The 24159-nt window shown below is 42.0% G+C and overlaps 8 protein-coding genes across 8 annotated transcripts; 7 read left to right on the top strand and 1 right to left on the bottom strand.

Annotated features, from left to right (window-relative positions):
* Nucleotides 1-871: 871 nt before the first annotated feature.
* BDB00DRAFT_223791 (uncharacterized protein) lies at nucleotides 872-3311 on the top strand. The gene is made up of 8 exons (XM_053116536.1): nucleotides 872-991; nucleotides 1072-1292; nucleotides 1393-1619; nucleotides 1709-1905; nucleotides 2032-2145; nucleotides 2218-2323; nucleotides 2416-2480; nucleotides 2561-3311. The coding sequence occupies exons 1-8, from the start codon at nucleotides 974-976 to the stop codon at nucleotides 3068-3070; spliced, it is 1458 nt and encodes a 485-aa protein (XP_052985488.1). The 5' UTR covers nucleotides 872-973; the 3' UTR covers nucleotides 3071-3311.
* A 240-nt stretch (nucleotides 3312-3551) lies between these two features.
* On the top strand, nucleotides 3552-4866 carry BDB00DRAFT_753449 (guanine nucleotide binding protein beta subunit 2; the record flags this gene model as incomplete). Its single annotated transcript, XM_053118695.1, has 3 exons — nucleotides 3552-3663; nucleotides 3759-4236; nucleotides 4338-4866. The coding sequence occupies 3 exons, from the start codon at nucleotides 3552-3554 to the stop codon at nucleotides 4864-4866; spliced, it is 1119 nt and encodes a 372-aa protein (XP_052985487.1).
* A 124-nt stretch (nucleotides 4867-4990) lies between these two features.
* Nucleotides 4991-6650, bottom strand: BDB00DRAFT_795886 (ankyrin repeat-containing domain protein). The gene is made up of 8 exons (XM_053121426.1): nucleotides 6453-6650; nucleotides 6287-6362; nucleotides 6135-6225; nucleotides 5998-6051; nucleotides 5785-5895; nucleotides 5613-5720; nucleotides 5458-5548; nucleotides 4991-5366 (listed from the first exon to the last, which is right to left on the bottom strand). Exons 1-8 carry the CDS (start codon nucleotides 6550-6552, stop codon nucleotides 5047-5049), a joined length of 951 nt encoding a protein of 316 aa, XP_052985486.1. The 5' UTR covers nucleotides 6553-6650; the 3' UTR covers nucleotides 4991-5046.
* A 5-nt stretch (nucleotides 6651-6655) lies between these two features.
* Nucleotides 6656-11623, top strand: BDB00DRAFT_924489 (tubulin folding cofactor D C terminal-domain-containing protein). Its single transcript, XM_053128775.1, has 18 exons — nucleotides 6656-6853; nucleotides 6954-7137; nucleotides 7241-7413; nucleotides 7493-7596; nucleotides 7658-7736; nucleotides 7810-8202; nucleotides 8277-8540; nucleotides 8608-8832; nucleotides 8906-9006; nucleotides 9065-9218; nucleotides 9304-9882; nucleotides 9961-10054; nucleotides 10125-10488; nucleotides 10564-10690; nucleotides 10758-10969; nucleotides 11039-11210; nucleotides 11291-11400; nucleotides 11467-11623. The coding sequence occupies exons 1-18, from the start codon at nucleotides 6719-6721 to the stop codon at nucleotides 11558-11560; spliced, it is 3564 nt and encodes a 1187-aa protein (XP_052985485.1). The 5' UTR covers nucleotides 6656-6718; the 3' UTR covers nucleotides 11561-11623.
* Nucleotides 11624-11665: 42 nt separating this feature from the next.
* On the top strand, nucleotides 11666-12819 carry BDB00DRAFT_753377 (uncharacterized protein; the record flags this gene model as incomplete). Its single annotated transcript, XM_053118690.1, has 3 exons — nucleotides 11666-12116; nucleotides 12206-12313; nucleotides 12419-12819. 3 exons carry the CDS (start codon nucleotides 11666-11668, stop codon nucleotides 12817-12819), a joined length of 960 nt encoding a protein of 319 aa, XP_052985484.1.
* A 3309-nt stretch (nucleotides 12820-16128) lies between these two features.
* Nucleotides 16129-17105, top strand: BDB00DRAFT_924487 (uncharacterized protein; the record flags this gene model as incomplete). The annotated part of the gene is made up of 2 exons (XM_053128774.1): nucleotides 16129-16209; nucleotides 16377-17105. The coding sequence occupies 2 exons, from the start codon at nucleotides 16129-16131 to the stop codon at nucleotides 16965-16967; spliced, it is 672 nt and encodes a 223-aa protein (XP_052985483.1). The 3' UTR covers nucleotides 16968-17105.
* Nucleotides 17106-17375: 270 nt separating this feature from the next.
* On the top strand, nucleotides 17376-19205 carry BDB00DRAFT_880921 (uncharacterized protein; the record flags this gene model as incomplete). Its single annotated transcript, XM_053128044.1, has 6 exons — nucleotides 17376-17493; nucleotides 17579-17764; nucleotides 17856-17998; nucleotides 18074-18274; nucleotides 18396-18914; nucleotides 18993-19205. The coding sequence occupies 6 exons, from the start codon at nucleotides 17376-17378 to the stop codon at nucleotides 19203-19205; spliced, it is 1380 nt and encodes a 459-aa protein (XP_052985482.1).
* Nucleotides 19206-22564: 3359 nt separating this feature from the next.
* On the top strand, nucleotides 22565-23027 carry BDB00DRAFT_898157 (uncharacterized protein; the record flags this gene model as incomplete). The annotated part of the gene is made up of 1 exon (XM_053128532.1): nucleotides 22565-23027. One exon carries the CDS (start codon nucleotides 22565-22567, stop codon nucleotides 22913-22915), a length of 351 nt encoding a protein of 116 aa, XP_052985481.1. The 3' UTR covers nucleotides 22916-23027.
* Nucleotides 23028-24159: the final 1132 nt, after the last annotated feature.

Below are 24159 nucleotides of genomic sequence, written 5' to 3'. Positions count from 1 at the left end.
GAGTACAGTTCGCTTTGCATAAAATAACAATAGTAGGTAAAGCAATGAGTTCAATTTTACAAAATATAAGATGTACAAATTAAAATAGCAGGAAAAGTATGTGTGCTACTTACCAGATTTAATTCGGCCATGGTTTATAAGTAGTCGAACAACTGCTTGTTGCCGTGCCATTGTCGTCGCAAGTCGCAGAAGTGAAAGATCGCTTTTGAATCTCCGCTGGAAACTGCTGCTGCGGATGTCATGCATTACAGCGAAGACACTCGTTATGTTTCAAGCTGTTTCAAGTACAAACAAGAACTTCTACTATCGCTTATATGATGCATACTGTAGCAAAAAATTGAAAATAAAGTCTCCCATTCACCATCTAGATATTCTTCTGTAAGTCGGTAAGTATAAAAAGCAGTATATCCTGTGCTCTTTATTTGCGGTACGAAAAGGCGTCGATAGGAAATATAAGTTCTCAATTATGTAGATTATGCATGCTGCATATGTTTGAATTTTACGCAATTAAGGTGGATGCTTTATGTGTTGCTGGCAGATATATCATGAGAACAGCACGTTAATCGATGTATATTCTACAGAGCTATGTGTGAGTATGTATAACTCCTTCCATCTTGTGACTCACTTTGGGTTTACAGGCTACTTCTTATACAGTGAATATGTGTGCATAGGCAACCGGACTACCAAGCTTGGACGCACACAAAACTATACGGAATGCCTTATAATAACTGTGTACTTTAACGTATGGGCATACAATCAAGTAGTTCTTACCAAGCAGTATCTCCCAGTGTATATGTTACAGTAACGATTTCTGGAGGGCGTAGTCCTGCATTTAGGTAACACAAAGGATAGCTTAGGATGGATTCATCATGCATTTTCACTCAGCAAAGAATTTTTCTATGCGACAGTGGGTAACAGCGTTTCGCTTAAAAAACCGAAGTTGTCAGATCGGGGTAATCTTTAAAAATTCAAAATGGAACAAACGAGTCTAGTAAGTAGCGCATGATTTGCATTATTGTCGTTTCAAGACAATAATTCAAACGATGTTTTATTTTAACACTTTTTGGAAAGGAATCTGTACTGTACCGGCCCTTAATCACGCTCAAGGTCGTCGAGATCCAGAATATTATCCGAAGAATGAACCAAGCTATCCCTGGTGTAAAAACGAACGTCACTGGAACGAAAGCTCTGCTTGTTGATCGAATTGTTCAGAGATTTAATTCCTTCGCCCGCCTAAATCGAACCGATCGCTTGCACTTAATGATCAGTGCAATGAACGATGCCCAAGACAAGTGAGTTAGTTTGTCAGGAAAAGCAGTAATACTTTTACACACTAATATTTGTATTGTTCTTTATCAGTTTATGCTTATATTACTTACATGTATAACGTAGGTATAAGTGGGATACTCAAGATGGAAAACTTGTTCTTCTGTATCGAATAACACAGGTATCTACATCAGCGGTGATACAACAGCAACAACATATAGAATCTTGTCAAGCTGGGGATTCTCAGCAATTGAACAACGACAATATCAACAGTCAAACAGTGAGAGCAGCGTTCAAGTATGGACCTTATTTTGAAGTTGTCGATGAACTCACACTCCCTGTACTTTGTGAATGTAAGTTTATATTCAGTACGGATAGTGAAACGTCTCGAAGATGAGATTGCCAGTTTCAATTATTAACTACTCTATCTTGTTTCCAATAGGTTCCGTCGTATATATGAGATACAGCCGAGTGCTTACATTTACATTGACAACTCTCCAGCAGCAATTGATCCAAGCTGGAACACACGAAGTTAGATTATTCTGTTCCAAGTATGGTGGTCAGCAAAATCCTGGTGTATTAGAGTTTCCGGAAATTTGTGATATCAAAGTGAACAAGACGTGCGTTCTGTCGGGTCAGGTATATTGAAAGATATGGGTATATGGTGGATTGTATATTACTATGAGCACATTAATATTGATAATGATAATGATAATGAAGCTCACTATTATATATGTCGTTTGTGCTACTCTTTCTTATTGTTAGCAACTGCGCGGAATTAAAAAAACTCCAGGAACAATCCACCCACCTGACATTACAAATTTCATTCAGCTGTCGACCGATAATGTCGTTGAAATACATTACGCAAGCAATAATTCTGTAAGTCATTTTTCGTGTTGGACAAAAATAGAAATTTGCAGGGAAGGTTATATTAAAAGGAAAAAGAAGCAGGACTTTGTCGCTTGTGTTCGCTTTGTTCAACGCCACTCGGTCGAGTCTCTTGTGGAGAAGTTGGTGCTTACACAATTCCTTCCAAAAGAAGACGTGCTTCAGAAATGTAAGTGCAAAAAGCTGGGTGTTTTAAATGGGCTCCACATATGGATTTTCTTAACAGATAAGCTGATATATCGCTCTGTTCATATGTATTAGTTGCCAAAAATCAGGAAGAAGCTGATGTTTTCATTGAGTTCCAAACGCTTTCGATGAAATGTCCAGTAAGTATTAGCTGCCATGCTGTGCCTGCAAGAAATGGGGCTGTTACACATGTAAGAAGTACTGACAATATCCATTGTAGCTTGCGTTTTCTCGAATACAGACGCCAATTCGAGCCTCATCATGTTCACACGCACAATGTTTCGATGCATACACATTTCTGAAGATGAATGAGCAGACGCCAACTTGGTCATGTCCTTCTTGTTCTCGGCCGATTGCATCTTTTGATGATCTTTTCGTGGACGGCTATTTTAAGGATATACTGGATACTGTCGGTCGCAATGCAGACACGGTCCGAATTGGGGCAAATGGCGAACTGCAGCAGATCAAGGAGGAGCCAGATTTGTCAGACGGCAGTTCTACTCCGGGCTCGAGCTCTTTCGTCACAAATAATCGATCATCCAGTATAGCTGCTGATACAGCACTTGCTATCCTTAACGAAGGCGACAATAACGATATAGGCAGGCATGCTTTCGAAATGTCGGCATCTGTTCTTCCTCCTTCTCAAAAGCCGAATACTAACGTCATTGATTTAACATCAAGTGACGACGAATTAGAACCAGAAGATTTAGTGCCACAACAACAACCATAAGCAATAGTTACCTCTTTGGTTACCACTAATACTTATACTACTGTTACTACAACTACACTATACCTTTTCCCCGTATTTTCGGGTTGCTTGTATCCCAATACTCTGTATAAAAATCCCAAATATGTAAATAGCTCGCTACACTTACGAAACTAACAAACAAACGTTCTCTTTTTTTTACGCGGACCATTTTTTCGTTTGCAAATCAACGCACATTTTCTAACACACTGTTGCTGGTGCTATTCATTGTTTATATTGTTGTTGTGTACTTTCTGTTTTCTCATCCCCACCCTCCGTTGTAAAGGAGTTTTTCAATACATACACACACGTCTTATCACCGCCAAATTCATTTTTCGTTTAGTAGATTCCCTCTTCACCCATTCCTCCATTAATCGATCCTCCACATTTATTTGATCGTAAAAAGAAAGAGCAATTCCCTCAAGTTCGTGAATCCACGTTCCATCCTGCACGTATTCGGGATATAATGAGCTCTAGCGATGACGACATTGTACAGCGCACCACGGCGGCCAAACGTGAGGCTGAAAAGCTTAAAGACAAGATAAAACGCAAGAAGGATTCCTTAGCAGATACCACGCGTAAGGAGAATATTTCTAAAAAAATTATGCTGCTAGGCTACTGGTTGCTAATGTTACACACACGTACATCAATGACACATGCATAATTTTCAAAGTTCCACAAGCAGCAATGGAGGTCGAATCCCTACCAAGATTGACGATGAAAGTACGACGTACATTAAAAGGCCATTTAGCCAAAATATATGCCATGTGCTGGGCAGCAGATAGGCGGCATCTTGTTTCAGCATCACAAGACGGAAAACTACTGGTCTGGGACGCATACACCACCAACAAACTGTTCGCGATACCACTACGATCATCATGGGTTATGACCGTTGCATACAGCTTGTCAGGCAACCTCGTTGCTTCTGGAGGTCTCGACAACATTTGCTCAGTGTACAATCTTCAGTCGCGTGATGGTCCAAAACAGCCTGCGCGTGAATTATCGGCACACACGGGCTATTTAAGCTGTTGTCGGTTTATTACTGACAATCGAATTGTGACGTCCAGCGGTGATACGACATGCATCCTTTGGGATATAGACGCTGGCCAAAAGCTAGAAGAGTTTGCTGATCATACGGGTGATGTGATGAGGTAAAAAAAAAAGAGGTCCTGTATGTACTTTGTAGTACTTTAGGGAGGAAGAAGAAGAAAAGGGAGTTTAATACCAGCTTTTCTTTTTCAAACTCTGGAAGTTTATCGGTATCACCCAATCCCAATATATTTTGCTCTGGTGCGTGCGATGCAACGGCCAAAATATGGGACATCCGTTCAAAAAAATGCGTGCAAACCTTCAGTGGACACGAATCAGACATCAACGCAGTGCAATTTTTCCCTGACGGTAACGCTATAGGAACAGGATCGGACGATGCTAGCTGCCGCTTATTTGATTTACGAGCGGACCGCGAGCTCAACATCTTTACACACGAACAAATCTTTTGCGGTATCACCTCGATTGCCTTTTCAATATCTGGTCGACTGCTGTTTGGCGGTTACGATGATTACAATTGTCACGTATGGGACACGCTGCGAGGCGATCGTGTAGGGATATTAAATGGACACGAGAATCGAGTGTCATGTCTAGGCATTTCAAGTGATGGAATGGCACTGTGCACTGGCAGTTGGGACCATCTGCTCAAGGTAATTTGTCACAACACTCTCCTTCCAAACGTATATAACCACATTGATAACACTAGCTGTATTCTAACTGCAATTATCCAATAAAATATCATGTAGATATGGGCATGACAGCAGTTCTTTTTTTCTTACCGTTTTTCATCGTTGCCGTTAAACTGTACTTGTAGCGTTTTTGCAATTTCTTATCAAATAATAAAAAAGTCGAAAACAATTAAGAAGCACTGACCAGCGGTGCCTTACTGGTGCCGTGATATACTTTATTTCAGCTCAATTGAAATGTGAAGATGGACTGCCTGTGGGAGGGTAAAAATGAGAGCCACGAGGACTTGATGGGATGTTAATGGGAATGCCGTTCGCTGCAGCGACCGATGAAGATGATGTGGATGCACGGGGAGTAGGAGAGTCGTAGCCGGGGAACGAAGGGCCACGAGATATGGCAACGGAACTACTGAATGCAGAATGGGACAAGAGAGAAGATGCCGGTGGAGGATACGGTCGGCTACTGACATTGTTTGTCACGATGGATGATTTATAAGAGGATGCAAGGGATAGTGACGACTCGTCGGTAAATAAGATATTGGCAATGTCTACAGAAATGTACAGGACACAGTGAGTCTCCCTCGTTTCAGCATATCCTGAAAATAGCATTTACAAAGTCATCCTTGTTCCCTTCCCCACCTTTGAGATGATCCTGAACTGCAAACGAATATGCATAATCGGCAGCAGTAAAATGATTGTTGTTTTCCAAATCCACATTACATCCTTGAGACTATAAGCACGTATAAGTTCCATGTCCTCTTGTCTAGATGTTTCTGACTTTGATATTAAGTTACCACCAGAAGTTCCATGACTGTGCAATGGCCCCAGGCCGATGCATGGTGTAGTGCCGAATTTCCATCATTATCAACATGATCGATGTCAGCCGATATTGACAATAAATACTAGCATATACGGGAAGTTATATAAGTAATAGGCGACATCACTATGACATTAGGGAGAACTCACACTGACTAGGGCAGCATTGCCTGCCCGAGCGGCATATAACAGGGCGGTCCAGCCGTTCTTGTTTATAGCATGAATACACTCTGGATATCGTGTAACGTAGCTATAAAATATCTAGTATGATTAACAATCACGGAGAGGAAGAGGTCGTCAGTCATGTATTAAATACAGCATTTATTACGTAGGTAGTTCAATCACTGCTACCACTGGTGATACCTCTTGATGGTTGTATATTGCGGCGATCATCAATACTGTCATGCCTTCGTTATCCTAGTAGTAGATCGTATTATTATGATGATAAAAGAATATATCGATCAAAAATAGCTGTTCTTATTTGGATATTGATAGCTCACCATGGATATAACTTCTTCTTCATGGCCCATTTCCAGCAAAAGATCCACAAGTTCTACATGGCCATGTCTTGTTGCATACATAAGCGTTGTGCTTTAAAGTAAACGAGCATTAATACCATATAACACGACAAACAAAGTATGTGATATCTTACTATCCAGTCTCTGGGTCCGGGTTTTGTATGTTGGAGACCTTTTTTAGCAATCGTTTGACAGCAGGTACATTGCCATCTTTGAAAAGAAAAAGAATAAACGATGTTAAAACAAAACGATACAATCGGCGTAAAACTTGATACTTTTGTTATTGCTCCATTTGCTAACCTCTGGCAGCCTTTTGTAATCGCTCTGCAGAACTTTCTCTGACGGTGACTTGCCGTCGAGAATCGAAGAACGAATGCGGTTTTTCGTGATGAGTATTCATTGTTCCGTTCTTATTACTGCAGCAGCAACCACAAGGGGAGAAAGCGAAAAAGAAGAGTTCCTGAATTGGTTGGTGTTACCCTAAAAATCGAAAGTGTTCATTTAGCGGACCCTCAGACTGCAGCCCTCTTTTGCTTTGCCCCGAACACTCGACGAAAAAAAGTGACATGGAGGGAGACATAGTATCCCACACCAAGTCACATTTTGACCATGCGAACGAAATCACTGAACTACTCAACATCCTGCTAACTGGAACCGATGCGGACAAGGGCGCGAAAATTATTAAACGTTTAAGCGAGATTGTAAGCTGATCTACGTACTTCGGGTAGCTAAAACGTAAAACACAGTGGTTCCTGACACATACGCATATTATATACACGTTATATACGGTATTTCTTTAAGCTCGACATGTACCAAGAACAATCTCATTTGATGGATCCCTACTTGGAGAACCTTGTTGGGCCTGTCATTGTGAAACTCAGAGAATATGTGGAGCGTCCACAAGATTTTTCACCCAATTCGACAGGGCACTTGCTTTTCCGATATCTCTACTTGGTAACAAAAACGCGGGGATACAAGACCGTAGGTACATATACACCTGTGCCTTTCTTTGGTGAACGAGAATTAGGAAATGAGGAGAACGATAAGTATAGGAACATGTCTCTGATATATGCTTTCTTTGGGAATAGTGAAATTCATGTCGCATGATGTTGCTGATTTGGAGCCCGTTTTCGAATTTTTATGCGTCATGGATGATCGATCCGTACCCTGGGAGACACGCTATATCTGTTTCATTTGGCTATCGCTGATTTGTATGATCCCGTTTGATCTAAAACGCGTCGATAGTGCATCCAACACTGAGGTAAATCTGAGAAGCTGGTCGATACATTGTCTCTCTCTTTACAGGATAACGATTTTTCTTACACTCTTTTTACTTTTAGGCTTCGTTGATATCGCGAATGTTTAATGTGTGTAAAGAGTTTCTGAAATCAACAGGAAAAGAACGTGATGGTGCTGGTTTATTGTTAGCACGATTACTTAGCAGGTAGTAATGATCGATTATAATTTTGTCAAATAGCCATAGCTACTAACATCACTGTGAGTAGACGCGATATAGGCGATGCATTAATGCCTTATATCGACTGGACAAAGATGCGACTTAATTCAGATGCAGATGTATTTGAGGTACGTCACATGCTACATATTGATGGTCTGTTTAACTTGTATGTAATACTAAGACAAATATGTATTCATACAGATTACCGGTATTCTATCAAGCTTGTGCTCAATATACATATACGCATCACGTGAAGTGCTATTGCCAACGCTGGACAATGGTGTGATACCACTGCTTACGATGGATTTCTTCGATAAATACGAGAACAACTCTTTGGTTCGCAAACTACGTACAAAACTTACTCAACGCGTTGGATTATGCTATCTCAAACCAAAAATTGCACCATGGAGGTATCAACGCGGCCATCGCTCAATGCGACAGAATCTGGGCGACGGGTCATCCACTGCAACAGCAAAAGCAGGTGATCTGATAGATCTTGAGAGTGGTAGTCAAGGTAACACTGATGACGACGAATACGTATCGGATAATCTGGAAACTGTGATTGATATTCTGCTTAATGGCTTGCGTGACAAGGTAATGATAAAGAGAAAAAAAAAAGATATGTGTAAAATCAATTTTAAACGGTATACTCACAATTTATACTAAAGGATACTATTGTGCGATGGTCTGCCGCTAAAGGCATTGGTCGCATTACCCAACGATTGCCACATGAACTTGCTGAAGATGTGATTGATTATTTGCTGGAACTATTCCAAGAAAACACGCTGATAAGCCCATCCACTCTCAAACTGGATCTGAGTGCTGTCTCAGATAGTACATGGCACGGTGCTTCACTTGCAGTTGCAGAACTCGCTCGTCGTGGACTATTGCTTCCTCACCGTTTGAAAGAAACCATCCCATGGATTATGCTGGTAGGGTATCCATTCGTGCCTTAACATTGCGGACGTTTATAGATACTTATACATTGGCTATTATTAGGCGTTGAAATTCGATTTAAAGCGAGGATCCCACTCGATTGGTGCACATGTACGCGATGCAGCTTGTTATGTATGTTGGTCATTCGCAAGAGCATACGCGCCCTCTGTAATGGAACCGTTTGTCGGTCATATTGCCAAAAACCTAGTGGTCGTATCTGTGTTCGATCGAGAAATTAATGTTCGTCGCGCAAGCAGTGCCGCTTTTCAAGAGAATGTGGGGCGACAGGTGAGTTTTTTTGTTCTAGGTGTCAAAAGATTGATAAGCTTGTAAGGAGATGGAATCTAAATTGCAGTTCTAGGGTATTTTTCCGTGTGGTATAGACATCATCCAGCTAGCTGATTATTTTAGCCTTGGTAACCGGAGCAATGCTTTCTTAAGCGTCGCTTTTGAAATCGCGAAGTAAGACAAGTAAATGAGAAGATAAGCCAGCCCGGTAACGCTTACTCGTCAAATTTAGATACAAAGATTATACCGACACTTTGGTCAACCATTTGGTATCAACCACCACAAGACATTGGGATAAGGCAATGCGCGTGTTGGCTGCATCTGCTCTACAAAGACTTGCTACGTTGCAACCGTATTACTTTATCAATTTGATACTACCTGATCTCGTAAGTTGACTCTTCACAAATCGTTAAGAAAGTGAGGGTACTTGATCGAAGACGCGATATACTCATCTCATATCTATCTATATAGGCTCCTTATGCTGTACATAAAGACATGCAGATTTCACATGGCGCTCTACTTGCAACCGCAGAGATCTGCCTTGCATTGAAACAGTGCAGAGACAACGATACTGAGCTGGAAGCTTATTGGCAATCCAAGCAGCAGCTAATTAAAGAGCTGGGCTCGATCCCTTCCCGGATTCCTCCAAAGTCACTGACTACGTTTGGGTCTGAACATATTCGAGAAGCTGTCTGCCGACTTGTTGAATCTATGGCTATTGTGCATATACCAAACTTTCCGATTGTTGTCGAAAAGCAAGTTATGACGACGGCTTTAGATACTTGGAAGAATATGGTACATTCATCGCTGGAACGCAAGGAAGAAAATGTGCAGGAATTTGCCGTTGCTGCCTTTGGTGCAATTGCCGCTACATATGGTATATCAAAGGAAGAGACGTATACATGCTTAGACAAAATTGCCTCTGCACGTTTGGTGTATGGCCGACGAGGCTACGCTCTTGCTCTAGGCAAGGTGTCGTATCTGGTAGATGACCGAAGAGCCTGGCTTCCAGATGTTCTAAGACATCTATGCTCGGCGGCCCAAGTCCAGGTATCTTCAATGTATATGCTGAGCTATGTGCGCTGTCATGTGCTCTTAGAGACTAATTTGAAACAATATTCTCATTAGCAGGAGCAACAAGCAAATGATGCAGAAGCGAAGCGTAATGCGGTGATTGGTTTGAGGAATATCATTGTCAACGTTGACGGCGAGTTCAAGCAAGGTACGCCATATTTACATCATTAACTGTATGGTATGTAGCTAGTTATTTACAAAGCAATGCTGGTTGATAGTGTTGTCAAAAGATGATTTCGAGGCGCTGCTGAATAGCCTACAACTCTGTCTGGCGGATTACAGCACGGACCAGCGCGGCGACGTTGGTTCGTGGGTTCGCTCAGCTAGTATGGAATGTTTACAGTGCTTGTTACCCCTCATTGCTCGAATTGACGCAACCTCGCCTCCAGAGACGTGCTTTTTGACAACTACGGGTATTACACGCGTCATTGCTGCTTTGCTAAAGCAGAGTGTAGAGCGCATTGATCGAGTGCGAGACTGTGCCGGCACAGTGCTATGTGATTTGCTTTATACAAAGAGCACCAAAAATCCAGTGCTATTAGATATACCCAATCGAGAAATGTTAGAAAAATACATAACAAGGTAGGTTTGTTTTTTTGCAAGTTTAGGCTCTGTTTTCTTTCGTTCTTCTTCTGGATATTAACATATACCATTTAGTGACATATCTTGGTCATCACCAGCTGATCTTTATCCAGTGATGACACATATCCTGAGTGCCGAACCATATCGTTTTGAATTATTGACAGGTTTAATCTCTAGTGCCGGTGGTTTGACAGAGTCATTGGTATGCGTTAAGTTTGTGCAAGGAGCTTTGATCATCTACTCACGAGCTTTTCCTTACTCTTAACTAGGTACGCCACTCAAGCTCTTGCCTGATCGATTATATGAACAGCTTACCAACCACTTCATCATATGGTTCCGTATCACTAGAAAATATGGCACGTAACCTACTTCAGATCTTCACAAACTATGAAAAACAGGATCGCGTAATACTACCTTTAATGGATGTTGTTGGACTGCTGTATGAATCTGGAACGCTTGGTAAAATAGAGAAAGATGTCATGTAAGTCGGAACTCAAGTTAACCATTTGCTCCCCAAAGAAAAAGGCTGTTAACTCAAATAATCATTCAGACATAATAATTTCCTCATCGCTGTACGCAAAGAGTGCTTCAAAAGTAAAAATATTCGCAAGCTTCTGTCAGCAACAAAAGTGTACGCTGGTATGACGTCGTTGCAGTGTAGCCAAGTCAAAGTCAAGGCGATTCAGCAAATGCTGTCTTATCTCATCCATGCGTTCCCAAGGGTAAGTATTTGATATATCAAAAAGAAGTGTTACTATAGGAAGGATGTATTCCCTCACTTATATGACGATACACAATATAGGTGCGGATGGAAGTGTCGGATCAGCTCTACACGTACATATCCGTGCTTGACGACGAAGAAATGACTGAAGGAACAATGAAGGCAGAGGAGATTATCACAGGAACCGATTGGTAAGTTCTTTTCCCCTTGAGAAATAATGTCTCCTAGAGACTTATCACTGAGCAAACTGTCATTAGGTCGGGGGCATTGCCCGAGATTAAAGCTACACGCGATAAGCTTTACGGTCTCCTAAAAGTACCGAAACCTGTACTTAAGGCTACCAAAAAGTAAATCGGTGGCTTATTCCTTGATATTTTTCATGCATGAATTTTAAAAAAAGTGAATCCCTTTGTACAACACTTTCTATTTTACCCTTCTGTCTCCATCTCTCCCGTAATGCCACCTAAGAAGAAAAAACTCAAGACCTCATTAAAGAATGTACTTAATCTTGCTGAAGCACATAAACGAGAAAAATATAAACAACAATCCCATCAGGCTCGAATTGCACAAACGAAGCAAAAACAAAAGACCCATCCGAAACATGGTCGAAAACCGAAATTCACCAGTACGGATCGAGTGCTATTGATTGGAGAAGGCAACTTCTCTTTTGCAAAGTCCATTGCCGAGCATTACATGGCAAGCAATCCTGGTAATATTATTGCGACATGTTATGACAGCGAACAAATGTTGTACGAAAAATATGCAGACGAAGCCAAATCCAACGTGGCTACACTCAAAGAGCTCGGCGTAACTGTGCTGTTTGAAATTGATGGTACAAAGCTAAGAAAGTACAAGGACTTACGGAAGAACCGATATACAAAGATCATTTTCAACTTTCCACATGCAGGTACGTTAAAAAAAGACGGGGTTGGATTGAAAATGCGAATCAAAAGCGGCTCGCTCCTGTAAGCTTTACTAACATAGAGTCTTTATCAGGTGCCGGTATCAAAGATCAAGATCACAACATACGCGCAAATCAAAAGCTGCTGAATGAATTTTTTGCTTCCGCCGTGCCTCTCTTATCCAAAGAGGGAGAAACAAGCCGTTTCCATCCGATCAAAAACCAGCAACAAGAGGATGATGAAGAGGAATTACTTGAAGGATTCGACGACGAACAAAACGATAATGATTTGCAACCGCTACCTGAAGGCGAGATGCATGTCACTATTAAGACGTGTAAGCCTTACGATTTGTGGGATATTCGAACACTAGCCAAAACGACAGGCAAGGCAATCAAAACCACTTTCCCTTTCCATCCGGATATATACCCAGGATACGAGCATCGTCGTACTCTCGGATTCAAAGAAGGTGTGAGCAAGGGCGAGAATGCAGAAATCATAAAGGCAGATCCAAAGACATTTGTTGTAGTACGCAAGTCGGCCATGGAAGCTGAAAAGGAAAGGAGCAAACAAGGTGCCATCAAGAGAAAGAAAGATCTACAGCGACAGGCCCTTCTGGGCAAGAAGAAGCGGAAGCATCTTTTCAATCCAAAGGCAGAAAGTAGCGATGACGATGACGATAATGATGACGATGATGATGATGAGGAATAAACTTTGTAAACTTTCTTTAAATTACTTAAATTCTGTAGCATAATACCAATTTTTTACTCTTTGTAAAACTGCTCAAATAAACATACATACTTCTCCATGTCAATTTGATTATCTGTACATCAATACTTCGTTAAGATCCCATACTAGTGCATCAGAAAGTCGACGAAATTGTTTTCCGTTTATTGTAGATCGAAATAGGCTAAGTTCGACTCTTAAACTGCCAGTATCCAAAACCATATAAGTACCAATTACAAATATCGCAAAATCATACAAATTGAGAGGGGGCCCATACCGATATAGTCAATAAAGTGAACTAAATATCATATAAAGAACGGTGTCCGATACAAAAGACTAATATGACTTGTGCTCCAAATGATAACTATATAATTCCATGATCCATCAGTATCCTATTGAGCCAATCCTGGGGTCCTTGAGATCTTCAATTCGTACAGTATACATACGAGATATTCCCGGTCCCTTTTCTAAATTTATTGTCCACGAGGGAGCTTAGGCACTTATAGTAACAAGGATAAGAAATATAGAATTTTTAAGAACTTTCCCCTCTTGCAATCAGTTTAGCATAATAGAAGACTCTAATAGAATATTCATCACTGTTAAGTATCAACAAAATAGCCTTTATTCCTTTAACGCCCCCGATATTCATCTAAATCATTCCCAGTACTGACGGGTTATCGCGTATTGCAAACACCCTTTCATTAGGATAATGTTGTAAATCATGGTTGCTGCTTTTACACAAATAGATACGATCCAAGCCTGATAGTTTCATAGCATTATTGTCGCCAACGAAAACGCAAAGAACCCCGACTTTGCTTTGGACTGCGACGAAGTGAGCCCTAGAATTTCTCTTGTACAAATGTATGGAGGAACCGGTCAATACGTTCCTCAGGAGGTGAGCTTTTGTAGATATTTACAAGTGCAAAAAGACATATTCGTAATTACCACAATTCTGTTATTGAAAAGAAGGTTTGGTTGCTGCGACGTCTGCGATGTATGTATGATTTGAGGTGCTGGTATCGCTCAGACAAATAGGTGCGTTAGGTTCATTGGAGTAAGATAAATAGAGTAGCTTAATTACAGAAGATATAACCATATCGCTGAGCTAACTTTAGACTAATCTAATCAGTAGCATACAGGATCCTCGTTTCCTGGATTAGTTACGCATATATACAGTACTCCTTTTGTTGTAAAGGAATGTATAATACTGTAAAACGAAAGTATGCCCCAAGTCGCGTCGTTGGAGGGGCAGCGTAACATTAGCAATCAAGGGTTAAGTTTTTTTACGGATGAATAGGCAAATGTTACAACTGTGTGACATACCCAAAGTGCTCTTATTAGGATGGACCTGCCAAAACTACATACCATTTTTGCTGGAACTGTGGATAAAGTGTAAGTCAGTTAGAAAGGTCCCCCCTCAGATGCTGAAAATAAAGTTTGGAATTGCCTTTATTGAAAATTGGAGAATTCTAAAGTTGGAGGGAGGCGACGATGGCTCTTGTACTAACTCACTGCCCATTCAGCATGCCGCATGTCGAGTCCTCTGCTGTACATCTCAATAAACCTCCAGGCACGATTCTCATAATTAAACATGTGCTTGATGCTAATGCGTTGTGGAAGGTCCTTTACGCGTTGTTGCAATGATGAGAAAGAATAGGCATATTCGCCCCGAGTGATGCTTTTCATCTCAACCCACACTCTTTCGATCCGGTTACACTCGCAACGGAACTTGGGATATAACTCGAATATCATATGGTCCTTCTTACAAATTTCTTGGAGAGCGACTTCTGCTGCTCGAAATCTGGTTGGGAGAATAAGATATGTACAGCGCAGCAATTGACAGTACTCTCTTGCTTGCAGTGACGGATTAATCCTTGTGTGGGCCAAAGGTTCCTCTCCTTAAGTATGGCTTGAGGTCCCCGAGGCACACCATTAGCATCCACCATTGGCTGCACAATCCATTCTCCGTTGTTGCCATAGTAACCGCCGTTTCTTGATCAATCTGTTTCCCGCCAGAGCTCATATTCATTCTGTATGCATTAAGCGCATCATCGGGCATTGCAGAATGGTTGGAGCTGTGGTCAAAGTAGGAAAAGCCAACGCAGTTGGGATGCAATTTCTGAAACTCTTCTATTGCTGATTCAAGCTTGTTGGCCATGTCGGTCTTTTTCGAATAGCCGTCGTTTTGAGCGCCAGGAGGAATGATCGTCTTGTATGAAAAAAGACTGTGGCAGGAACAAGGGAAAGCACTGAGCATGATTGTACCGCCTTGACCTTTCTTTTTGATCAGGCTCTCGTTGGAAGCCAAATACACACCTCGCTTGAAGTCGTTGGCGTAGAAGTAGGTCTCATCGTGTGTGACCAACACTTTTTCATGCTCCCAAACCCTGGCAACCGCTCGTTCTGCTCCTTCATCCTCATCATACCGCGTCATGAGCTGTCTGTGCTCAAGCATTCTTATTGCCCATTCCTTACGATAAATAACGACGTCTTCTCTTTCATAACCGTCGATGTATGGCGCTTGGGCTTTCTTCGATTTAGACTCCCATTTCTTTAGGTATCGTCGTACGGTGGATTCAGATACCGCAATCCCAATGCGCTGTTCAGGCAGGGTTGGCCGCATCTAGTACAAGGTCATGTAGAATAAACTCTCGCAATGCAATAACCGTTCTTTTTTCGGGCTTCATTGATCTGAAAAAAGCAACGCATTTTTCCTCAATATGCTCATCAGCATGTATAGACATGGTCTTGATGTGGGCTCCTTTGACCAAAGGCGTCAATCTCCCAGTTTTCAAATACTCATTCGCCCAACCTCGGATGCTTTTTGCAAACCGTTGACCACAATTCCAATGCACCGGGCTCAACTTCTCAGATGCGCCTACCTTCTCCTCTTTCTGTGATATCATCATAAAGTGATACAACGTGGCAAAATGCGCTCTCTGCAAACGATCAACATCAGGCGTTTTTAGATATAGGTTTGTATAAGGCCTAAGTGCTGCGATTGTTAATTCGACTTTGTCGTCATCGGCCCACTTTTCCTCTTCTTTCTTAATCTTCATCTCAACCCTCTTTAGCCAAAACATCTCATCCACGCGTAGGCAGCCTCACTGCATTCTCTCTTTCTTTTCTTCAGCCTTTTTAACTGTGCGCTTTGAGTCTTTGGCGTAATAGGAGTTGCGTTCTTTCTCATCAGTGCCAGGAACCTACAATAACGCGTCGTTCAGGCTTTTTTCCACACTGACAAGGTCGACCTCAGGGATTTACAAGTCGTATTCTTCATTCTCGTCGCTGTCCATGATCTCTTCTTCACTGTCCTTGACATCGCTGACAGTCGCGTCTTCTTCCAATCCTGTATCGACTCCTGCTCTGCTGCTTGTATGTCTTGTATTTGTTTGGCGCATTTACCCTTATCATAGTTAGATTTGCCAAATCTGGAGCGTTTTTTCAGTCTGCTCATGTTGAATTGGTGCACTAGAAGCTAGTTTAAGTAATGTATAGAGGGATGGTGTTGAAGTAAGATGCTAAAACAATAAATTGCCTAGCTAAAAGTGAACAGCGGTGTAGACGAGTCCAAATGCACAGGCGACATAACGTATGCGCCCGTCGTGGCATACAACGTCGGTCAGCAGCAGAACCAAGATAACAGCAATAAGCAACAACAGCTACAGCTCCAATCCAAGTATTTGTACTGGGCTGTTGGCGGTCTTGGATTAGATTCATCATTCGGCTATCAGCTCAAATATACTAGCGAGAAGAACGATGACGATAGCAAGAAAGCAACCACAGCTGTTGTTGAGCCATTTGTCCTTGTCACTGGCTCTGTTCTCTCCTATGTCTCCAAAGACGTTGCTGAAGGAACTGTAAAGTCGTTTACCGACAATGCTGAACACGACGAGAACCTTTTCACTGCCGGTGCGCATCGTATTGACTGCGACTATGCTACGGAAAAGAAGGACCAAGGCGCCAACGACCACATCCAGCTCAGCATTTCTGAATTTACTGAGTCGTATATGTTCAGTCTGGCTGTCCCTATCCATCAACTCGTGATTCCATTGGACGCTCACAATGCCGCAGAAGCAGAGACATGCGCCTTTAGTATCGCTCCTTTGTCCACTACTGCGACAGAAGATTAGGAATTTGTATTTGCAGGATTCTATTATCTAGGTGAAGGTGCATTGCGCTCTCTGTACACGGTGTTCGACATGGATGATTATCGCGTGGGATTTGCTTCCGTCGTGTAGTTACTTTCGCATCCCTTATAATCATTGAACAATAGCAATAGCACATAAAAGAAAAGCTTAATAAAAGAAAGGCCCGCCACATGCGAAAAAGGATTCAACGGTCTTTAAAATTAAGATTTTAGCGCCAAAAGTTAGTGTGAAAAGCCGCACTGAGAAGACAATGCTGTCACGAATCCCTTGCCTTTGGGACGGGGTACGGCAATTCAAGCCGCTCTCCCTTTCACCTCTTTCTTTTTCCGTCCTACTGAGACGCAGACCATGGCTGACAATTCGAGCTCTCAATCGTCTTTGATTCTTGGCATGAAGCCCAAAACTTTTGCTCTCGCAACCGCTGGCGCTGTAGTAGCTGCCACCCTGGGCTATGCCGTTTATTTTGATCATAAGCGACGAAACGATCCCGAAGTGAGAAAGCAAATGAGTGAGTCTGCAGAAAAAAAAACGCGTTATTCAACGGTCAACAAAAAAGGAGACATTGAAGGCTAACTGGTTAAACACTAACGAAGAGCGCGAGCGCAAGAAGGTCAAGAAGGCCGCCAAGGCTGCCGAGGACGAAGCCAAGCAAGGGAAGCTCAAGCTTATTGACTATGTATTGGACGCCGTGGCAAAGGAGACTCTGCCAGCAACCGCTGAGGAAAAGGAAAAGTACTTTATGACTCAAGTGGCTGCTGGCGAGCAGCTTTGCAATGCAGGTAAAAGCATGGTTTTATTAAATTCCAACATTTTCTGCAACCAGAGAAGAAAGGGTGGGATACAAGCTAAAAGGATGTTCTGTCATAAAAGGCGAGGCATACTATAACGATGCAGTGTTGCCATTCTTCAAGGCATTGAAGGTCTACCCCGCTCCTTTGGAACTTATCATGATCTATCAAAAGACCGTGCCCGAGCCTGTGTTCCAGACAGTTGTCCAGCTGATGGCACTAGAGGTAATTTGTGAAGGGTCGAGGCGTATTCATGCATTCCGTTGCTAACACAGGGCTGTGTCAAAAATCAATACAAAGCAAAACAAACGTCAGGCCAAGTTCTATGAGGAGTTCCCGCCGAAGGAGACGCATGTTCGCCTGGGTGAGCTTCCTGCTGGCGAGACTCCCGAGCACAAGCCTATTGTCCGCCGTGGATTGGTGGCAAACGAGGATTTGAAGGATGGTCAGACTATTTATACTGAGACACCCCTGGTCTCTGGCTTACACCCTGCTCTTGAGGTATAGTCAAAGGGCAATTTTGATTTGATAGCTATGGAATCGTATCATTACAAGAATGTATGTGCTGAGAGAAAAAGGGGAACCGTGCAATATGCTGGAACCCTATTGTTTTTATCTCTAGGGTGAATACTGCAACTACTGTTTGAGAAAGGTGCCCGAAGATAAGGTGACATGTTCCAACTGCGACAAGGTTGCATTCTGCAGTGCAGAGTGTGAAAAGGTCGCCACCGAAAACTACCATCGCTACCTCTGCACCAACAACAAGCCCCAAGAAGGAGAGGCTGATGTCTCTAACAAGGAGTTGGCCTTTTTCGAATACACAAAGGAGAACAACGTCAAGTACTCGAGCATGATTGCGAAATTTTTGAGCACCATGGTTGCTGAAGAGATGGAGCGCACTCGTAACGGCCAGTCGTCGGACAGCACCTTTAACTCGTGGGATCACATCGACCGTTTCCGCTACCTCGATACCTCTGCCACCGAAAACACAAAACGTGAAATTGAGATGCTGAAGGAAATGTTGGGTACCAAGGTCCAGGGTATCAACGAGTTCTTGACTGATGAAATTTATTTGATGCTCAAGGGCAAAATGCTCTTCAACGCATATGGTGTTAACATCGGTGAAGACGTGGTTGTATCAGTAAGTCTTCTTCGTTTGTGTTTATAGGCTTCCCGAAAAAAAAAGAGAAGTATCGTGTCTAACCTTGTGAATGAACAGGAATCGAGCGAGCACATGCGCAAGACATCTAACGACAAGAAGCCTGTCGGGGCCGCCCTTTACAAAATCTCCACTTACATTGGTCAGTCCGAAGCAGAGCCCAACGTCAAGGTCGTCTTCGGCGATAACCATGACATTTCGGTGGTTGCCCTGAAAGATATTTCTAAGGACACAGAGCTGCTTGCCTCTTATTCTTTGCCTGTCCCTGTTTAGATAACTGTTTTTTGTGTAATTCCTCCTTGATCCACCCCTCTCTCTATTCCGCCCTTGTATACAGTCTCAGCCTTACACCTCTAAAAGAAATCATATATATATATATATATAATGTGTATGTATTATCTACTGCTCAGCTACATTGTCGTGGTTTAAGAAGGTTGATGTAAAGGAACATGAAAAAATCTGCTATAAGTAGCGGGATGACGATTGAATCTTTTATATTCATTAGTAAAAATCGGGGGAGGGGAGGCTCAGATGTGAGCCTACAAGTAGACTCCACTGCACACACTCATAATCCAGCCGTCTACTTGATAAATCATGCTGGGTCGCCGTATAGATAGTAGGTTGCTATGTGACATACTGTGCCGCTTGTTAAAATATCGGTGTTAAACTGGTGTTTTGCTAAACCGATCATATTATTTTTAGCTACATTGAGCTAAGACCAGTGTTGCTTTGCGCCACGTGTAGCACCCTTTACCCTGTACGAGTGGATATTATTCGGGCATACCTTGCTGGAATCGTGTTAATTTCGAAAATTAGTATCATACCAGCAACGCTCAAGGTACTATTTGCTGCTGTATAATTTGCAACTTTTTGGAACTGCTCTTCTCTTGGTAAATCCTTGGCTGTGGGATCCCCGCAACACGATCCTACAATGTTTGCAACAATATTGAGCTCTTTTTAACTGTATACGGCATCATCCTCATTCAACCTCCCCTTGATTTTTCTCAACGTCCATTTAGTCAGCTCATCAGCAGGGACATTTTATGCATATTGAAACCACTACTTGTACAGTCTTGCCCATGGCGGACCGCTGTTGAGACGGTTACGTGTCGCGCCACGCAGGATTGTTTATCAGCAAAGTTGTTTCTAAGGATAACGACAAGGGCCTGCAAGCGATCCTCCAATATCTTATTATATGCTAGGTACTTGTAGAGCTCCGCCAGTACTTCGAAAAGATTGTACTGCTCTTGCTCCACGATCCTCATGTACGTTTATTCAGAGCAGTGAAATGCGACCAGTAAACATTTCACTGTTATGTACCAAAGAGATTATACCGGTAAATCTACGTATGCAACTTCGTTTTTCCTTACCTCGTCCATGTCCTTTCCTGCATCACCCACAAATTCTTCTCTAGAAGCGCTATTCATTCGTGTCTTATGAGCATTATTGATTAATGGGGGACTGAAATTACCGGTAATGATTATGGATACATACATTCTTCCTCGGTCCTTTGAGCATTTAAATAGCGTCTTACCTCATTTTGGCGCATAAGCGATCCTTCATTAATGCTGTCTCTAATAGCATATCATCTGTTATACAGTAATGCAATCAAATGTTTAAAAACCAAGTAGCAATAACAACAATCAGTTAGCACAGCGTACGTGCCCTAGAACCATATTTAGGCGAATAAGCTTGCGCAAGTAACCAGGATTTTCGGTTTTGAAGGGAGATTTGCGGTAGGCTTCCCGTGAGACAACCAAAATGTTGAATGGCACCGAGCGCCATGGGGTAGCTCATTTGATACAGATGATCAAGAAAAGCTATTTTTGAACTATGCCAGCTTCCAAAGAGGCTGCTGAAGAACATGGGAATGTTATCGTTTTCTTCTGAGGATAAAATAACAAGCTTTGCCCTCAGCAGCGACTATTATCAGTAGCTAGAGATATTGAATACAGAATATTAGATGTACATGATTCTCATTACGTGTTTGCTAGATAGTCCTGCAAGAAACCAAAGATTGAATTTTTTAAGAGCTGGAAGCAAGCGAGTATAGCGATTAAACAATTTAAAGAGATCGCCGGAGAGGGCAGAAAGCTACTTCCAGATCTACCGAAAGAGATAGAAGCACTAGTGGCTAAGGTGTCAAAGCTAGTAAAAAGAATGAAAAAAAAAATCGAGACGGCGATCGTTATATGCATGCAATTTGAATAAGTATTCTTTGCATAGTCGACACTGGTAGATGCTACAAATATGCGCTGAATTGATAAGGATCTGCTGAAGGAACCCTTGAAAGTCTGGATCTCGATCGAGCTCTAAAACATTGAACGGGACCTCTCGAAAACGGCACATTTGAGGCAGAACGCCAGTTTGAGGCTGATCAATTAAACAAGTGAATTTAGTTTTGTAACACGGCCGTACCATAAAAAGATTCAAATACCAAAGCTGACGGTAAGTCAGTAAAAGTATCACTTTGTTTTTACTAGTACGAATTAGCAAAAGTACCGAAAATGTCCTACCAAAAATGCAAAGCGTCTCCTTTCTGCTATCGATGCCGTGGAACAGAAATATGATTAAGGTTTCCTCGTCGGGAGGCAAGGAGCTTGGCTGTCTTGAAATCGGTGACGGATACTACCAGACAAAAGAAGGTTCAGACAGTAGGTTGCTAAATCTGTTGTCATGAGCGACACGGTCTGTATGCTTGCTGCTACTGAGTCATTCTTGTACGAGGCTCATATTTTGAAAGTACAGCATCAACGGTGGCAGAAATTAGGTGCTTAATATCGCCGTGCCCTGGGCATTCGTCACCAGAATCATATCAGGCATTAGTAGTATATACTCTCATCGATCACCCTACCACAGATGTGTTATATAGTTATTTTGAATATTTACCTACAGTTACCTCTTTAGTTTCTGTATCATACCCTTAAAACACTAGTACCGGAAGAAAGCGACCGCATGCTCAGCAAGGCGCAGGTCAACTAGCCTTCCTTATACTATCAGTATTTTCAACTATGCTTATCTCTTGCAATTGTAATAAATAAAAACCGCTGCTACATCTCCTACTGTAAGAGTCGTTCATTATTAGTTCATGTTTCATAACACTAGAAGTCGTATGATCTGTCACTCATCCGTCTTCGTCGACAGTAACGTATACAGCATCATTGGCTTCACGTTTGCGATTATATCAAGTTGTATCGATCATGCCGCGTCTTGAGTATATCTATAATATTTAAAAAGTAATACATAGGTAATGTACAGTTACTGTATTATAGATTAGCCTACTTGTTTACAGTACTGTACATAATTGGAGCGAGTGTAGTGGCATCCATCAATTGCGGTACACGGTATTCAATAAAAGTATGACCGCATGATCTAGGATCTATCAAACGAATTTGTAGCAAATTGTTTCAATAAGTTGTTGTACTTGTGGGTTATTGTGGTACAAACATCAGTTCATTCTTCAAATGGAAGTGTACACGTCAAATATGCTTAGCTTACTAAATCATATGACACATTCTTGGATTGGTAATAAGCAGTGGAATCTACTTGATGTATGTATATATACTGTATAACAGCTTAAGATTTATCAGACGTACCAACCATTAAAATAACGCCTCAAGAAGAAAAAGTATATGTCATTGGTGGTAAAGGTAACATTGGTCGAAATGCGGTTGCTACAAAACGGCATGCCCACAACCGTCTATGTCCGTTCTCCAGTGAGGGTTACTAAGCAACATCTCGTCAATCATGACAACACATCTCTTCTCGACGTAGTGCAAGGCGACTGCGATGATAAGGAGCCCTTTATACGATCGGTCCTAGGTCATTCACGACTGCTCCTTTTGGCTGTCGACTATAGCAGTATGATCCATCTGAAAACCGAGTTTGCCCGATTCGCTAAAGAAGCGGGCGACAAGCAAATTATCGACATTTCTTCACAGGCTGTATCACTTGAATGGCGGGATCCACACACGCAGCATTAAAAAATATCATTCTTGATCGCGCCGGACCAGGTCAAGCTTTTGTCGCCCTTGCGACCTGCAAAGTTCATGACGAACCACATCTGGGAAGAGCTCGAGACAATCAAAATTCGCAATTATTTTGGCGCTTCAGTAGGACCGATGTAAAACAAGGCTTTGCCTATACGAATGACATTCGTTTCTGGCCGCAAAAAGATTACAAGAACCGGTAGAAAAACACGGGGAAGATACAGTATATGAAGTATTTTCATACGCTATCTCTTCAGCCGAACATGCCTCCGTGTTCTCGAAGGTGCTTCGACAAACAACTAAATACAAGCAAGAGTCACCTGAAAAAGCTATGGTAAATTTAGGGTTACTTCATCACATGGCTTATGATCTGACACATTTATCAAAGGTTATGGAAACTACCACAGATGCACTACACGCGCTGCTTGGCCACGAACCAGAAATTTTATAGACAATAAAATCACGAATGGACAACGACAAATAAAAAAAAAATTGCAGAATCTAGATTTTGATGGACCGTACCGAGAAAACACTCGCTAACCTAGTTACAAAGAAAAGAAGGTACTTTATAAAGGTATGCTGGTATTGACATCATCCGTTGTAAGACACCCTTGTGCATATTTTAAAGAACCTGGCCCCTGTGTTTATTTTCACTACAGCAGTGTACATACGAGGCTGAGTAAAGGGTCTGACCTCACCTTTTCAATGATACAGAGATTATGTCGTCTAGTTAATACACCCGCAGCGGCAGAGTCACAGCCATTCCTGTAGCTCTATCCCATGCATACATCCGCAGCTTGAACAGAAGAAAAAGAGAAGAGTGACCAATGGTTCCGTTTAACAATGTTGCATACCTCTGTTAGTCGAAGCTCGCACAGCCAAGACCGAAATCTTTTGACCAAATAAGGAACACCCATATGCTGGCGAGAGAAAACATCACGATCATGTCGTACAAAAAAATTATATCGCGAGCTGCAGACAGCTCTAGGAGGTATTTAAATAGTAACTACGTTACGTGTACTCCTGGTGCAGGATGCAAGAGTTCTCTCTCTTCTATTGTCCACAAGTGTAAATAGTCCTCGGTGAAATTTTTCGGCGAAGGTTAAGCCGATGACGATCTATCATACAGCAGAAAAAAAGGGGTTCAGTGAGGTGACGAAACAATTTTTAGCACTTTTGTATCTGCAGAGTATCAGGTTATGTGTTTTCTCCAGGTACGATAAGAGGAATGTCTTGGT

This window comes from Zychaea mexicana (genome assembly GCF_025766255.1).
Source record: "Zychaea mexicana strain RSA 1403 chromosome Unknown BDB00scaffold_2, whole genome shotgun sequence".
NCBI lineage: Eukaryota > Fungi > Mucoromycota > Mucoromycetes > Mucorales > Lichtheimiaceae > Zychaea > Zychaea mexicana.
This window is presented reverse-complemented; position numbering and strand designations above follow the sequence as displayed.

Coding starts and splice junctions, on each gene's coding strand:
- BDB00DRAFT_223791 (XM_053116536.1), top strand. Junction 2,146..2,217: donor ATTACGCAAGCAATAATTCT/GTAAGTCATTTT, acceptor AAAAAGAAGCAG/GACTTTGTCGCTTGTGTTCG. Junction 2,481..2,560: donor CGCTTTCGATGAAATGTCCA/GTAAGTATTAGC, acceptor TATCCATTGTAG/CTTGCGTTTTCTCGAATACA.
- BDB00DRAFT_795886 (XM_053121426.1), bottom strand. CDS start 6,552: ATGAATACTCATCACGAAAAACCGCATTCGTTCTTCGATTCTCGACGG. Junction 5,896..5,997: donor CAATATACAACCATCAAGAG/GTATCACCAGTG, acceptor TAATCATACTAG/ATATTTTATAGCTACGTTAC. Junction 5,367..5,457: donor AGTTCAGGATCATCTCAAAG/GTGGGGAAGGGA, acceptor ACATTTCTGTAG/ACATTGCCAATATCTTATTT.
- BDB00DRAFT_924489 (XM_053128775.1), top strand. CDS start 6,719: ATGGAGGGAGACATAGTATCCCACACCAAGTCACATTTTGACCATGCG. Junction 7,737..7,809: donor CAGATGCAGATGTATTTGAG/GTACGTCACATG, acceptor GTATTCATACAG/ATTACCGGTATTCTATCAAG. Junction 9,883..9,960: donor GCTCGGCGGCCCAAGTCCAG/GTATCTTCAATG, acceptor TATTCTCATTAG/CAGGAGCAACAAGCAAATGA.